At 44.8% G+C, this 15,693-nt stretch overlaps 1 protein-coding gene across 6 annotated transcripts in view; it reads left to right on the top strand.

The window, feature by feature from the left end:
* The window catches only part of PPP1R10 (protein phosphatase 1 regulatory subunit 10), a 27,910-nt gene extending 12,217 nt beyond the window's left edge, over positions 1 to 15,693 (top strand). For 2 of the 6 annotated variants that reach the window (XM_070737892.1, XM_070737890.1), the window contains 16 exons: positions 112 to 247; positions 727 to 778; positions 904 to 981; positions 1,864 to 2,037; positions 2,202 to 2,307; positions 3,358 to 3,467; positions 4,037 to 4,137; positions 4,233 to 4,380; positions 5,198 to 5,359; positions 6,407 to 6,653; positions 9,577 to 9,652; positions 10,106 to 10,306; positions 10,773 to 10,887; positions 12,121 to 12,234; positions 12,373 to 12,645; positions 14,546 to 15,693. In XM_070737892.1, the coding sequence (XP_070593993.1) occupies positions 112 to 247; positions 727 to 778; positions 904 to 981; positions 1,864 to 2,037; positions 2,202 to 2,307; positions 3,358 to 3,467; positions 4,037 to 4,137; positions 4,233 to 4,380; positions 5,198 to 5,359; positions 6,407 to 6,653; positions 9,577 to 9,652; positions 10,106 to 10,306; positions 10,773 to 10,887; positions 12,121 to 12,234; positions 12,373 to 12,645; positions 14,546 to 14,655 (2,203 nt within the window). In that variant the 3' untranslated portion in view covers positions 14,656 to 15,693. Of the gene's footprint in view, positions 1 to 111; positions 248 to 726; positions 779 to 903; positions 982 to 1,863; positions 2,038 to 2,201; positions 2,308 to 3,357; positions 3,468 to 4,036; positions 4,138 to 4,232; positions 4,381 to 5,197; positions 5,360 to 6,406; positions 6,654 to 9,576; positions 9,653 to 10,105; positions 10,307 to 10,772; positions 10,888 to 12,120; positions 12,235 to 12,372; positions 12,937 to 14,545 lie in introns of all 6 variants that reach the window. The other 4 variants (XM_070737888.1, XM_070737887.1, XM_070737891.1 and 1 more) reach the window with 2 other exon arrangements.

The raw sequence follows: 15,693 nt of genomic DNA, 5'->3' as shown, positions 1-15,693 counted from the left end.
TATTACTTGACTTTAAGTGTGGATCCTGCTACTTGTAGTTATTCTACAAGTTAGGTTTAAGCAAACTAATATTCTCCCTATGAACCACGACTTTGTCTGCTCATTCCACAGATTCATCAAAGTTGGTGGTTATAAGCTCCTTAACACGTGGCTAACAAATTCAAAAGCATCCAGTAACGTACCACTTCTCCAGCAGATTCTGCTCACACTCCAGCACTTACCTCTGACCGTGGATCATCTGAAACAAGTTAGTTTATCTGCACAGTAGTGGAAGTTATTATTTTAATTTGACCTTTCCAGGATCAAAGCAAAAAGAAATGTTTTCTCCCAAATTGGAGGGAAGGAAGAGGATTGTGGGGTTTAACTTTTCTTCAGGTTCACATATTTCAAGACTCAAAACAATAGTCCCAGTTTCATAATATGCGATGATACACCCTGTAATCAGTCATGGGCAGCCAAAATTTTTACTGCCACACTGTGGGTGTGGCTTATTTTGTGGGTGTGGCTTGGTGGTCATGTGACTGGGTAGGAGTGGCTTGCCAGCCATGTGACCAGGTGAGAGTGGCTTGAACAATCATTGTTCAAGTGAACTGTTAAGTCCTCCACTTACAGCTTCACCAGTGTCGCTCTCTGGGTGACAGTTTGCTTTGCGTTCCACCCCGTCCTGCCTGCTTCCCACCTAACAGTCATTTAACAGGCTGCTCCTTTTCCTGTTTTTCCCCCCAGAACAATACTGCCAAATTGGTAAAGCAGCTCAGCAAAACAAGTGAAGATGAAGGTAATTGTCACTTGTCCATATACAGATCTCTGATACCGGACACCATTCTGAATTTGTGACATTTGTCTTATTCAACGTAATCTTTTTTAATTAATTGAGTGCTTTGTACATTCTCCCTTGATTAGAACTTCGTCGACTGGCTTCCATACTGGTGAGCGACTGGATGGGTGTGATCCGCTCTCAGAGTAGTTCCCAGCCTACAGGTTAGTAACTTTATATTTCTACAGAAGCATGGACTGTGAAAGCTTTATTGTATTACAGTGATCCCTCTATTATCGCGAGGGTTCCGTTCCAAGACCCCTCGCGATAATTGGTTTTTCGCAATGTAGGGTTGCGGAAGTTAATACACCATCTGCGCATGCGCGCCCTTTTTTCTATGGCCGCACATGCGTAGATGGTGGAGTTTGCGTTCCCCGCCGCCCACGCAAAGGGGAAACCCCGATTCGGCTCCTCGCTGCTGCTGCGCTACCAAGCAGATCAGCTGCTGGGCGGCCGAAGGAACCTTCCCTGGGTCTTCCCCCTCTTGCTGGCGGGCGGGCGAGCGGCGGGCATCAGCGAGGAGCCGGGGTTTCCCCTTTGCGTGGGCGGCCGGGAAGACCCAGGTTGGGGGTTCGGGGGGGTGCTGGGAAGCCCCCCAGGCCGGCTGCGACCTTTTAAAACAGCCGCGCCGCTTCCCAGCTGACTCCCGAAGCCAAACCCGGAAGTGGTTTTTTTTTTTTAATTAATATTTTTTTAAAAATCGCGATATAGCGTTTCGCGAAGATCGAGATCACGAAACTCGAGGGATCACTGTATTTATTCTTATGACAATAATCTGGGACTGCAGTGTTGTTTAAAGTGTATCATCCACTTTGTATAAGTATCTTTGTAAGGCGAAAATGTGATTGGATGCTTTATTGTAAAAGGGGTTCTTTCAGAAAGACTAAAAAGCATTAATAATAATAATAATAATAATAATAATAATAATAATAATATAATAATAATAATTTATTAGATTTGTATGCCGCCCCTCTCCGAAGACTCGGGGCAGCATACAATTAATCCTTTAGCCCTTCTAAGCCGCTGGCTTCGTTTGTTCTTCGCAGAACGAGAAAAGAAAAAACGAAAGGAAGAAAACAGAAGCAAAGCACCTTCCATACAGGAGAAACCTCAGGAAACCAAATCAGAAGTGAAGCCCGAGGAAACTCCTGAAAAAAAGAAAGAAAAACCAAAATCTCTCCGGACCACAGCACCTAGCCATGCCAAATTTCGTTCCACAGGTAAGTGCAGTTCGAATTGTTAATTGCTGTAAGGTTAAGTTAATAATTAGGTTAATAATCTAGCCTAGCTAGAATTTCATTAGTTTGGAGCAAACGGCTCAATTCATGCTCATAGAACCGCTCTGCGATTTTTAAATGATTCTACTACTGATGTTTGCTTGTAGGTTTGGAAATGGAAACGCCATCACTCATTCCTGTGAAAAAGAACATAAATATTGCAGTAGCCCCTGATAAATATAGTTTCAAGCCAATACCACTGAAAAGACAGATGTAAGTAATACAATCTTAAATTCACTTTGTCTTTTAATTTATCATGCATGGGACTGAATCCAGTAATGTAAATGATGCAAGCCTGCATCTTTCTACTTTGTAACTCAAACTTAACAGTGACATTAGTGGGGAAAAGTTTCTTTCTTTCTTTCTTTCTTTCTTTCTTTCTTTCTTTCTTTCTTTCTTTCTTTCTTTCTTTCTTTCTTTCTTTCTTTCTTTCTTGATTTGATTTGATTTGATTTGTATGCCGCCCCTTTCCATAGACTCTTGCTTCTTGTGCATAACAAAAGAAATGTATTTGGAGACTAGACGAAAGTTTGTTCACTGATAAAAGAAGAATATTTGTAGCTCAGGGTTGAAATTCGGAGCCGTTGGTGTTCTCTGAGCTTGGTGATTTTCTTGCAAACAATTTCATTACTGAAACTAGTTAGGGCAGTGAAACGTTTATAAGAAAACAACCAAGTTCAGACCCAGGACCCCTTGAGTTTGTTCAATTTGCATTTTTATAAATGCTTGATATTTTCCAATTAATATATGAACTGGAATCCTTTGGTATTCAAACAATTAAAAGGACTTAATTTTAAAGTAATAACTAGATGTAAACATTTAAATATTTAGGAAGTGCTCTGAGAAATCTAATCCGGGCTTGAAAAAACAAGAAAGAAATCGGTTGCAGGGAGAACACCAGTTAGATTACTTTCTTTGTTTATCACTTCTGCTACACTTGATACAAATAAACAAGCTCTTTCCAAACCTTCCCATGACATGCCCTTAAAATTACAAATAGTCCAAACCTTCCCATGACATACCCTTAAAATTACAAATAGTCCATCATCCCACGCACAAATGGAGACAACATATTCACAAAAGGGCCTACAATGAAGCAACATTGAGTTTGGGTCTGTGTTTGGTTTTGTTTCGTTTTGTTGTGGGTAGATCAAATATTTACCGGGAAGTGGGAATCTGTTTGACATGAAAGACATTACCAACCCTGTGAAACTATTCAGCGTCTTCTCTCTTGAGTGACCTGTGGACTGTTTTTCTCCATAGCATATCAAACCCAGTGGGAGAAAATCCACCTGTTGAGAAGAAATACAAACCCCTCAATACCACGCCCAATGCAACCAAGGAAATTAAAGTGAAGATCATCCCCGCACAGCGTAAGTCATTCTCCTTTTTCATAGCCATGGAGTTAAGGAGCAACATGGGCTCTAGGGGAAAAGCAGTGAGAACAGAGGTCTTGCTCATTAGTTGATTTATAGTTTCCCCAACTGCTGAAATCTTTTCATGTTGAATAGGAATGTGCACAAAACATAGTGCAGAAAAATGTTCCATGCATATTAGCCGGGTTTTGAACAATTTTATGCTCAGATTGTTGTTGTTGTTGTTGTTGTTATTATTATTTATTAGATTTGTATGCCGCCCCTCTCCATAGACTTGTGAACCTTGGATATGTTTGTTTGATTGATAGACAGAACAGGGCCATTTTATTTCAATATAAAAAACAGTTATTTTACACAGAGGTGATTTGGGGAGGTGGTTGGGAGCAAGAGCGGGTAAAAGCCAAAAATGTTGGTGGCACTGACCTGGGGTGGGACAGGGGAAGGCCACACTGGGACATCAGTGGAGGAGTAGTGGCTCGGGAGAGAAGGGTCAGGAAGGCTGTTGATCTCATTAGGAAACTTTTAGTACAGAATGATTCTTAAGCCCTTTTCAATTTACTCTCCAGCTATGGAAGGATTAGGCTTCTTGGATGCCCTAAACTCTGCCCCTGTCCCAGAAATCAAGATTAAAAAGAAAAAGAAAGTCCTGTCTCCAACTGCAGCTAAGGTAGGAAACGTGCAGAGCCGGCAATCCTACTTTTTTCAGAGATGGCTTTCAATTTAGAAATCAACTAGATTTGCTTTGTTTCTCGTGGTTCACAGCCAAGTCCCTTTGAAGGGAAGCCAGTTCCAGAAACCGCTGCCACCAAGCCAGCTTCACCAGAGATGAACCCAGTTTCTGAACCAATGGAGGTGGATCGACCTGGTACCCCTGTGCCAGCTGTAGAGGTGCCTGAACCTATGGAGACAAGTAAGTAAAGGGAGAACAATGTCTTCCGTGTTACGAGATGGGCTGTATCTGTAGCGTGATACTTTTTCCACCTTACTTGCCTAGGCTAGCAGCCTTTTCCTAGATAAATTAACCAGCCGGTCACTGGTGTTCATTTATGCAAGTTATATCTGGAATACCATGGCAACCCTAAGGTGCTTTGAGTGGTGGTGGATTTTCTTTCTTTTATTATTCCAAGTACTTGACGCATATAGCATTTATTTTATTTATTTATTTATTTTTATTTTATTCTTTGTCCAATATACAGTACATATGAAAGAGAATAGACATTAAGTAATGTATATAAAGATAGGAAGTAAAGAAGAAGAGAAGTAGATAAGAAGAGAATATATATAAAGGAGAGAATATATAAGATAAAAGGGATAAGGAAAGACAATTGGACAGGGGACGATAGGCACATCAGTGCACTTATGTACGCCCCTTACTGGCCTCTTAGGAACCTGGAGAGGTCAATCGTGGAGAGTCTTAGGGAGAAATGTTGGGGGTTAGGGGTTGACACTATTGAGTCCGGTAATGAGTTCCACACTTCGACAATTCGATTGTTAAAGTCATATTTTTTACAGTCAAGTTTGGAGCGATTAATATTAAGTTTGAATCTGTTGCGTGCTCTTGTGTTGTTGCTGTTGAAGCTGAAGTAGTCGTTGACCAGAAGGACGTTGCAGCGTATGATCTTGTGGGCAATACTCAAATCGTGTTTTAGGCGTCGTAGTTCTAAGCTTTCAAGGCCCAGGATAGTTAGTCTGTTTCAGCATGCTTTAAAGTATTGTTGCTTTTCCAGATTCCTCTGAGCATGGAGGCTTATTGGATTCAAAGCCGACTGAGAGCCCGGCCGATTCAACCCAGTTGACAAAGAAAGGCAAAAAGAAGAAAACTGTGAGCTGGCCTGAAGACAATAAACTGCGGGAGTATTTCTACTTTGAATTGGATGAGACAGAAAGAGGTGGGTGATGCTGGGAAGCCTCACAAAACGGAGTCATCTACCCACATTTCCATAAAAATAAGAACTTGTCTTATATTTTTTTGAACCCTGAAATAAGCGCTTGACCTTACTGCCATGCACTGAAAATCCCGATTGGGCTTATTATCAGGGGATGTCTTATTTTGGGGAGAACGGGGTATCTAGAGCAAGGACTTTAAACTTTTATTTGCTCATGGACCCCCACCCCCACCCCATTTACCTTTCTGATCTCATAGCGGTAAAGATATTGTAAACTAGTAATATTTCTGCTTCTGAAGCTAATGTAGAGATTGAAGCATGATCGCTATGACAAATTGATCAAAGGCCTGATATATAGGTTTGGGTGTTCAGAGATGTACACATTTTCTATTCTGAGAACAAAAAGGTTGATGGCAAAGATCTTTCAAATATCAGAATCAAAGTGGATGGAATAGGATAAGGAATTGAAATCTCCCACTTTGAATATATTCGGACAATTAAACAATATTTTGGATGGCTTCCTTAAACATCTGCCATAATGGATGTTGCTTCTCTCAAAACATCAATTTTACAGGAGAGGCACATATACCCCAATGTTTCACTTTTTAACATTTTTCTGTTTCAAAAGTTTAACAAAGATATACATTTCTATGTTTGGTTGTAAATATGCTTATTCACTGCTTTTTTATTTAAAACATTTAAAGCATTTTGTGCTCTTAGAAAGTTTTGTCCATTAGCTAATCTTAGATATTTATTAAATTACATGGAACTTTTTAAAGTCTCATAGAAGCATGGAGCCCATTAAATGATTGGTCTGTGCATGGGTTAAAATTATTTTCCCCGGTCTTTTTGTTATTTTATTTTTTTAACCATAGCTTTTTACTGTTTAAATGGTTGAAGGTTTTAATTGTTGTGTTTTAATTCTACTGTATATACTTCCCGAGTCACATGCGAGTGAGATAAGTGGCTAGATTGAATGAATGGATGAATGAACGAATGAGAAAACAAACAAATAAAACATGAATATAATTTTTTTCCAATCTCCTACAGTTAATGTAAATAAGATCAAGGACTTTGGTGAGGCTGCTAAGCGAGAAATAATGTTGGATCGCCATGCCTTTGAGACCGCCCGTCGACTTAGCCATGATGCGATGGAAGAGAAGGTCCCCTGGGTCTACCCAAAGCCTATTGATTTGCTGGCTCCATTGGTCCATCCAGGAAGTGGGAGTCAGGAGAAATTCACTCAAGCTGAGCGCGAGAAAGGCATTTTACAGGAGATCTTTCTCTCAAAAGAGAGGTGAGTAAAACCAATGGACATATTTGAAATGTATCTGTAACGGGGGATATCTACTCAAGATTCTAAGCTATTCCTTAACAGGAAAATTTGTATGCATAGTTGACTTAGTGATTAATTAAATATTTATTTATTCAATTTTATGTCAATTTTTATTAAATATAAAAAGGTCAGTTCACAAACACTGGGGAAGAGAGCAATGATGAATTATTGCTGAGAAATTGTTTAAAAATGCTGAAGGAAATGATATGGCTAGTCCAATTTTTCTGTACTGCTTACTATTTGAGCAGTTCTGATTGTGCTTCCCGCATTGGCGTTTTGAGAAAAATAATCATATAAACTTCGGCTCTTTGACAAAGGCTTACTGACCTATGTTTTCTGGTGAAGCATTTGTAAGGCCCAAAGAGCCTAAGATGGATGTAAAGATTATTCCTTCTGTTGAAATTGTAACCTGAAGTATACATTTCAATGTGTGGGCCTCCTCTCCCCACCCACACTCTTTGACCCTATGTGGTGAGCTGGGGTTGTGGGAAATAGGGAACTAAATCCTAACGATACATGCTGAAGTAGCCGTGTTGAAATACTGCGGTAGAAGGGAAGGGAAACTACCCCAGTTGTCAGCGCAACATGGCAAAATCACAATAGTCATGTGCTTGGGGGTTTAAGCTATATAAAGTAATGCTAGATAGTGATTCGGAGCCAATTGATCTCAAGCTGTCCCTTTTGACTGCTTGCCTGATTGATCCTCATTGCAGTGTGATTGTGAGGTGAGTGTTTGCTATGCTCTCAATTCCAATAAGCCTCTGGATCCTAAAGTGAAATGTTTAGTGGTGGTTTGTCTGTTCAACTTCTATTAAGTGCAGTTTTGTTGCTAATCATTTGGATTTTTCTTCTCACGGTGGTTCTGTGGGAGGAGGAGGAAGAAAGTTTTTAATTCATATATTGTCCAGAGATTTAAATCACCTACTTTTAACATTCCAGGCTCAGTTATCTCAGCTAATACGACTCACAAAGTGGCGCTCAAGGTGGCAAGATGCGCGTATCATGCCGCCTTGATTGCATCAGCGGAATCCCGCCCGGCCGCTCTGTTTAGGGTGACCCGCTCCCTTCTTAACCAGGGGGGAGTTGGGGAGCCCTTGCAGAGTAGTGCTGAGGATTTTAACACGTTTTTTGCTGATAAAATTGCTCGGATCCGGGCCGACCTCGACTTAATTGGATAACAGTCGACTGATAATGAGTCCGTCGAGGTGACTGGGGCCCATACTTGTCCACCTGTCTGGGAAGAGTTTGATCTGGTGACACCTGATGAAGTGGACAAGGCCATTGGAGCTGTGAGTTCCGCCACCTGCTTACTGGATCCGTGTCCCTCCTGGCTAGTTTCGGCCAGCGGGGAGGTGACACGGAGTTCGGTCCAGGAGATTGTCAACGCTTCTTTGGGGAGGGGGTCCTTCCCGGCTCCCTACAAGGAAGCACTTGGGCGCCCCCTCCTCAAGAAGCCTTCCCTGGACCCAGCCATTCTTAATAACTATCGGCCAGTCTCCAACCTTCCCCATAAAGGAGAAGGTGGTGGCGCTCCAGCTCCAGCGGTCCTTGGAAGAAGCCGATTATCTAGGCCCTCAACAGTCAGGATTCAAGCCCGGCTACAGCATGGAAACTGCTTTGGTTGCGTTGATGGATGATCTCTGGCAGGCCCAGGACAGGGTTTATCCTCTGTCCTGGTGCTTCTTGGCCTCTCAGCGGCTTTCGATACCATCAACCATGGTATCCTTCTGTGCCGGCCGGAGGGGTTGGGAGTGGGAGGCACTGTTCTCCAGTGGTTCTCCTCCTACTTCTCCGGTCGGTCGCAGTCGATGTTAATGGGGGGTCAGAGGTCGACCTCTAGGCTTCTCCCTTGTGGGATGCCTCAGGGGTCGGTCCTCTCCCCCCTGCTATTTAATATCTACATGAAACCACTAGGTGAGATCATCCATGGGGTGAGGTATCATCAGTATGCGGATGATACACAGTTGTACATCTCCAACCCATGTCCAGTCAATGAAGGAGTGGATGTGATGTGCCTGGAGGCTGTTGGGGTCTGGATGGGTGTCAACAGACTCAAACTCAACCCGGATAAGACGGAGTGGCTGTGGGTTTTGCCTCCCAAGGACAATCACTGCTCACAGTCACTCATGCCCTCATCACCTCGAGGTTCGACTACTGTAACACTCCCTGCATGGGGCTACCTTTGAAAAGTGTTCGGAAACTTCAGATCATGCGGAATGCCGCTGCAAGAGCAATCATGGGCTTCCCTAGGTATGCCCATGTTACACCAACACTCGGGAGTCTGCATTGGTTGCCGATCACTTTCCGGTCACAATTCAAAGTGTTGGTTATGACCTATGAAGCCCTTCATGGCATTGGACCAATATATCTCCGGGACCGCCTTCTGCCGCACGAATCCCAGCGACTGGTTAGGTCCCACAGAATTGGCCTTCTCCGGGTCCCATCGACTAAACAATGTCGTTTGGCGGGACCCATGGGAAGAGCCTTCTCTGTGGCGGCCCCGACCCTCTGGAACCAACTCCCCCCAGAGATCAGAATTGCCCCCACCCTCCTCGCCTTTCGTAAGCTCCTTAAAACCCACCTCTGTCGTCAGGCATGGGGGAATTGAGATATTCCTTTCCCCCCAGGCCTATACAATTTATGCATGGTATGTTTGTGTGTATGTTTGGTTTTTAATAAGGATCTTTAATTATTTTAATATTAGATTTGTCACATGCTGTTTTATTATTGTTGTTAGCCGCCCCGAGTCTACGGAGAGGGGCGGCATACAAATCTAATCAATCAATCAATCAATAAATAAAATAATACAAATTGACCTTTTTTTCCCCTCTTCACCCTTTATTTAACATCAGGCTGATGTTTTTTTTGTCTTTTTTTCTCTCAGTGTTCCTGACAGCCCTCACGAACCCGACCCAGAGTCCTATGAACCATTGCCACCCAAGCTGATTCCTTTAGATGAGGTAAATATGCTTGGTTTCTTTCTTATCCCACCCTCTATTTTAAACAGACAAAACTAAGTGGGCTGTAGTAGAGTGGGAATGATAGGTCAGAGCACGGCTTTAAATTTTAAAATAGGACAACTATTCTTTTAGCTCAGGATACTTAACAGATAAGGCTCCCAAGTTCCATTATGTTTAGCAGAGAACTTTCTAAAAGGGTGCTGTTAAGTCCTATGTGCTGCAACCTATCTCTCCTCTCTATATCTCTGTTTCCCTTTGAGCGTAACAGGAAGAGAGTGGAGATGGGGAACATTTTTTAACGTAGCTGCTCTGCCCTAGGGTCCACCAGCCCCCCCCCTTTTTGTACGCCCCCATGTTCTTGTTGCCAGTCTCACCTCTCTCGGGTTTGAGCACCCAGCTCCCCAGCAGCCAATCCCTCCTGACTCCTTGTGTCTCCTCTGTCACCTCTCTCAGGAATGCTCCATGGATGAGGCCACCTACGATGAAAGACTCGACCCATCCACCGCCTCGCAGTCTCCGGACGGAGCTGGGGGCTCCAAGCTGCCCCCGGTGCTGGCCAACCTCATGGGCAGCATGGGGGCAGGCAAGAATCCGCAGGGCCCCAACCCCAGCTCTTCTTCCATCAACATGCAGGAGATTCTCACCTCCATCATGGTAACTAGAAGCGTCATAGGATTGTTGTTGTTTAAAAAAATATATAGTGGAAATGATGACCGATTGAGAAAGCGTGAAACATGGCCCTTGATTGACACGTGTCGTCTGCCTTGAAGGTAGTACAGAACCCTAAACGATTCCCCAGCTTGTATATCTCGTATTGGCCAAACCACCTCCCAAAAATGTAGGTTCCAGAAAGTAAGACCCAGGATAATTAAGAAATAATAATAATAGGAGAATTGCCAAGTTATCAGTAAGTGAAGCTGATAAATGGGATTCTTTCTTGAAGCCCATTTTCTGCTCCAAGTGGGACCCTTCATGCAAAGAGTGCGAGACTGAATCTCCGCTCGCTTGCATTTACAAACAGGTTCATGTGTAGGATCAGAGCAGCAATGGGGGAGGTAAGGCAGGGGTAGGATACAACCCATGTTCTAATCCCTACCATTTCTCTTTTATTTTTGTGCAGGGCGGCTCAAACAATCACAAAACGGAAGAGCTGATGAAGCAACCAGATTACTCTGATAAGATTAAGCACTTGCTCGGCAATTTGCAGGGCCAGCCTGGACCAGGTCCTTCAGGAGGTAAAAAGAATAGTCGAGATTGACGGGCTGTTTTTCCTTAGCTGTTAACTTGCCTTCAGCTGAATTAATTTCAATTCAATTTCAATTTATTAGATTTGTATGCCGCCCCTCTCCGAAGACTCGGGGCGGCTCACAACAATAATAAAAACAGTATAACAATGGAACAAATCTAATAATAAAATTATATTTAAAAAGCCCAACAATTTAAAAACCATACAGCACATACATACCAAACATAAAATATAAGAAAGCCTGGGGGAGATGACTTAATTCCCCCATGCCTGGCGATATAGGTGGGTCTTGAGTAACTTGTGAAAGACAAGGAGGGTGGGGGCCGTTCTAATCTCTTGGGGGAGTTGATTCTAGAGGGCCGGGGCCGCCACAGAGAAGGCTCTTCCCCTGGGGCCCGCCAAATGACATTGTTTGGTCGACGGGACCCGGAGAAGGCCAACTCTGTGGGATCTTATCGGCCGCTGGGATTCGTGCGGCAGAAGGCGGATTAGTTTCATTCCCATAAGCCCATCCGTTGTGTCAGGCATAGTTATTCCCCTTCGTATAGATTTGAAAATGGGAACTCAGATGCAAGTCAATTTAGTGCCCTTAAAAGGAAAAAAAAAAAGATATCTTAATCCAGTCTGAGCATTAGTCTAGATCAGTGATGGTGAACCCATGGCACAGGTGGCACGTGGAGCCATATCTGTTGGCACGCGAACCGTTGCCCTAACTCAGCTCCAGCAGCATGTGCATACCAGCCAGCTGATTTTTGGCTTGCACGATGGATTTGGGAGGCCATTTTCGGCTTCCGGGGGGCCTCCATGGGAAACCTCTAGAGCCTGGGGAGAGTGAAAAATGGGCCTACCGGGCCCACCAGAAATTGGGAAATGGGCTGTTTCTGGCCTCCAGAGGGCAGGGGAAGCAATTTTAACCCTCCCCAGGTATTGAACTATGGGTGTGGGCATTCGCGCAGGTGCGATAGTGTATGTGCACACACTTTTGGCACCAGAGGGGAAAAAGGTTCGCTATCAGTGGTCTAGATAGTTTTTTAAGAAAAATAATCTTTATTAAATATTTACATATAAAACAAATACATTACAAGATGTTTAAAATATACACACATAGAAAATACTTTATAAACAGATCTGTATCATGGCATAAATAAAAAATTTAGCAAAAACAATGGTTTTTTAAAAAATGATATTGGTTTAGATAACATCTTCTTTATTTTTGTTACAGTCCCACATGGACTTCTTGGACCAGGACCAGGACCTGGACCGGTCCCCAACGGATTCCCACCAGGGCCCAAAAACATGCAGCACTTCCCTCCCGGAGGGCCAGGGCCTATGCCTGGTAAGCAGAGATCTGTCAATAAGGGAAAGGGAGGAGGTGGGGTGGCATCACGGTCCATAGAAAGGTGCCAAGATGGCAGCTTAGAGGCATTAATGGGTTTGAAGCTAACTCAACTCACCCCTCTTCTCCTTTCCTTAGGACCACATGGAGGCCCAGGCGGTCCTAACATGCCCCCGGGCCCCGGGGTGCCCAATGGACCCCGGATGATGGGCCCACCTCCTCCCCAGTGTAATGATGGATACTGGGATCCTCCTGATGGCGGCATGCGTGGTGGGCCCCACGGAGGCATGAGAGGGGGCAGTCCCGGCCCAGGACCCGGCCCCGGCCCTTTCCATCGTGGCCGTGGCGGCAGAGGTGGAGAGCCTCCTTTCCGAGGGCGAGGAGGCGGACGGAGTGGTGGTCCCCCCAATGGTAGGGGGGGCCCTCCCAACAACAACATGGGCGGTGGCCACGGAGGGGGACACGGCAGCGGAGGCCACGGAGGCCACGGAGGAGGGGGCCACCCAGGGGACCACAACCGGGGACATCCAGGTGGTCATCCAGGGGACCACAACCGGGGATATCCAGGGGACCACAGCAGGGGACATCCAGGGGATCACGGCAGGGGACATCCAGGGGACCACGGCAGGGGACATCCAGGGGACCACGGCAGAGGTCACCCAGGGGACCACGGCTGGGGGCACGGAGGCGGCCATGGTGGAGGTAAATATTTCTGCGCCCACGGGGCGGATCAGCTTTTTAAAGAGGGATCGGTTTTAGCATTCTGAGTTGCATGGGGAAGCAGGCAGCCATAAATATACATTTTAAGAGTGGCATTTTATTTACAGGGATTTGTGGGTGGGAATGTGGGAGAGTTCTTCTAAAAACCCAAATACTTCAACGTGTAGTAATGTCAATCTATGAGGGTCGCCCAGAAAGTAATGCACCACATTTTTTTCTTCAACAATTATTCATTGAACACAATGAAACTTACACACAAGAAAGAATGATGTTTCTTCTACACTTCCTATTTTTCCACGTAACCTCCATCCCGTTCTTTGACCTTCCTCCAGCGAGACACAAGGGCGTGTATGCCCTGTCGGTACCACTCCTTGTTTAGGTCACGAAGTCATTTCTGCACTGTGCAAATAACCTCTTCGTCATCCTCAAAATTTCATCCTTTAATGGCCCAAACAAGTGGATGTCTGAGAGAGCTAGGTCGTCTGTGAATTTTCCCAACAGTTTCTTTCTCCGCAGTAGAAATTCAATGACAATACGCTGCTTGTAACATACAGTGGTACCTCTACTTACGAACTTAATTCGTTCTGTGGCCAGGTTCTTAAGTAGAAAAGTTTGTAAGAAGAAGCAATTTTTCCCATAGGAATCAATGTAAAAGCAAATAATGCATGCAATTGGGGAAACCACAGTGGGGTGGAGGCCCTGTTTCACCCCAGGAGATTCCTAGAGAGGACCCACAGAGGACCCACAGGCTTCTCCCCGCCTTTTCCGGCCCTGTTATCCTCCTAGGAGATTCCTACAGAGGCCCCACAGAGGCTTCTCCCTGCCTTTTCTCGCCCTGTTTCCTCCCAGGAGATTCCTAGAGAGGCTCCATGGAGGCTTCTCCCCACTTTTTCCAGCCCTGTTTCACCCCAGGAGATTCCTAGAGAGGACCCACAGAGGCTTCTCCCTGCCTTTTCTCGCCCTGTTTCCTCCCAGGAGATTCCTAGAGAGGCTCCATGGAGGCTTCTCCCCACTTTTTCCGGCCCTGTTTCTTCCCAGGAGATTCCTAGAGAGGCCCCCCAGAGGCTTCTCCCCGCCTTTTCTGATTATAGTTTCGTAGGCTTGGGTTTGTAAGTGGAAAATGGTTCTTGAGAAGAGGCAAAAAAATCTTGAACACCCATTTCTTAACTAGAAAAGTTCATAAGTAGAGGCCGCCTTAGGTAGAGGTACCATTGTACATCACTTACAGATGCCATTTCGAAACACTGGGTCAACTACGCTATCTGTCTGAAGAAACGCACACACACACTGTCGACTATTCAAATAATTATATCTAAAGTTTCACATTCGTACTGTAGGCTGAGAAAAAAAAATGTGGTGCATTACTTTCTGGGCGACCCTCGTAGGTTTTAAAATAAACCTATTTTATTTTAAAGCCATGCAATTTGCCATTTTAACAGTGATGATCTTTGTGCCGTGCATGTCGGGGGCTCCGGGTTGGAGTTGTTGCTAGATTAGAGAGCAGTGGGCTTGCCGGGGGAAGTGATGCGCGTGACGTTCCTGCTTCTGCAGCGGCTGACCGCTCTGTTTTGTTTCCTCTTCTGCCCTCCAGACAGGTCGAAGCGCCCTGTGTGTCGTCACTTCACCATGAAAGGCAGCTGCAGATACGAGAACAACTGTGCCTTCTATCACCCCGGAGTGAACGGGCCGCCCTTGCCCTAGCATAAGAGGAACCTGCGCGTCCTCCTCACCTACCCTGACTGTGGCATCTGACGCACATTCCCACTGACCCTTGAACTCGAGCCTCAGGGTTCCCCGTTTCTGAACTGATGCTGCGTCTGCTTTTTATGGCTTCTGTGAGGCCCTTTTGAATGCTTGGAGCAAGGGAACGTGACTACTTCCTCCTTCGGCATCTGCTGCTACTGACGAACTGACACACCCTCCAAAGAGAAACTGTTGGGACGCATCTTCCCCGCCCACCTCTTCCCCATCTGGGGAGGTGAGGCAACCAATGACTTTGGAAAAGCACAAGAGACTTGAAAGAGGGTGGTGGTGTGTTGTTGTTTTTGTTCTAAAAGCAATTTATGTAAAATATTCCTGTGGAACCAGCAAAAAAAAGGAAGGGGATGTTCTTAACTCGCAGCCTTGATTTAACTGGGCAGTGTTCTTCAACTTTTCATCAACCAGACTGATTGATGAATTGCTTTGGTCTGGAGGAAGAGCTGGCATCGACAGGAAAAAAAAGAACGTGTGTGTGTGTGAGGCAAGGGAGAGGGTTCAGCAACTGCTTATGCATCGTTCTGGGAGATCCAAGGGTCAGAAATCTATTGATCCTGCCTAAAAAGGCCCAATGGGAGAATGGGGAATTCTAGCCACTTGCACAATAATACTCCCTTGAAACCAGGATGTCCCCATTGTAAAAATACCCCTTGCAGTACCCTATGTTGAACTGCACAGATGTGGTTTCCCTTGGTGCTAGGTCTGCCATTGGGGGAAACCTACAAACTGTTTTCTGTGAAAACTCAAATCTGGAGACTTAATGGTTTAAGGGGTAACTTTTTTGTTTTCCTGATTTACTTTGTTGGTTGTGTTTTTATTTTATTTTAAACGGTCTCATTTAAGATGTGGACTCTCATCTCCCCTCATCCTGAAGTGGGTGCAGCAACCTCTATCCTGAGGGGGAACAAAATGTCTTGCTCTAAGTTTTGTATATTTTGTACATTAGTAATAAACATGGTGAAAAAGAAATATCTAATTTAA

Source organism: Erythrolamprus reginae, chromosome 2 (genome assembly GCF_031021105.1).
Source record: "Erythrolamprus reginae isolate rEryReg1 chromosome 2, rEryReg1.hap1, whole genome shotgun sequence".
Classification (NCBI taxonomy): domain Eukaryota; kingdom Metazoa; phylum Chordata; class Lepidosauria; order Squamata; family Dipsadidae; genus Erythrolamprus; species Erythrolamprus reginae.
The sequence above is the reverse complement of the archived record's forward strand: the minus strand, read 5'-3'. Positions and strand labels throughout refer to the sequence as shown.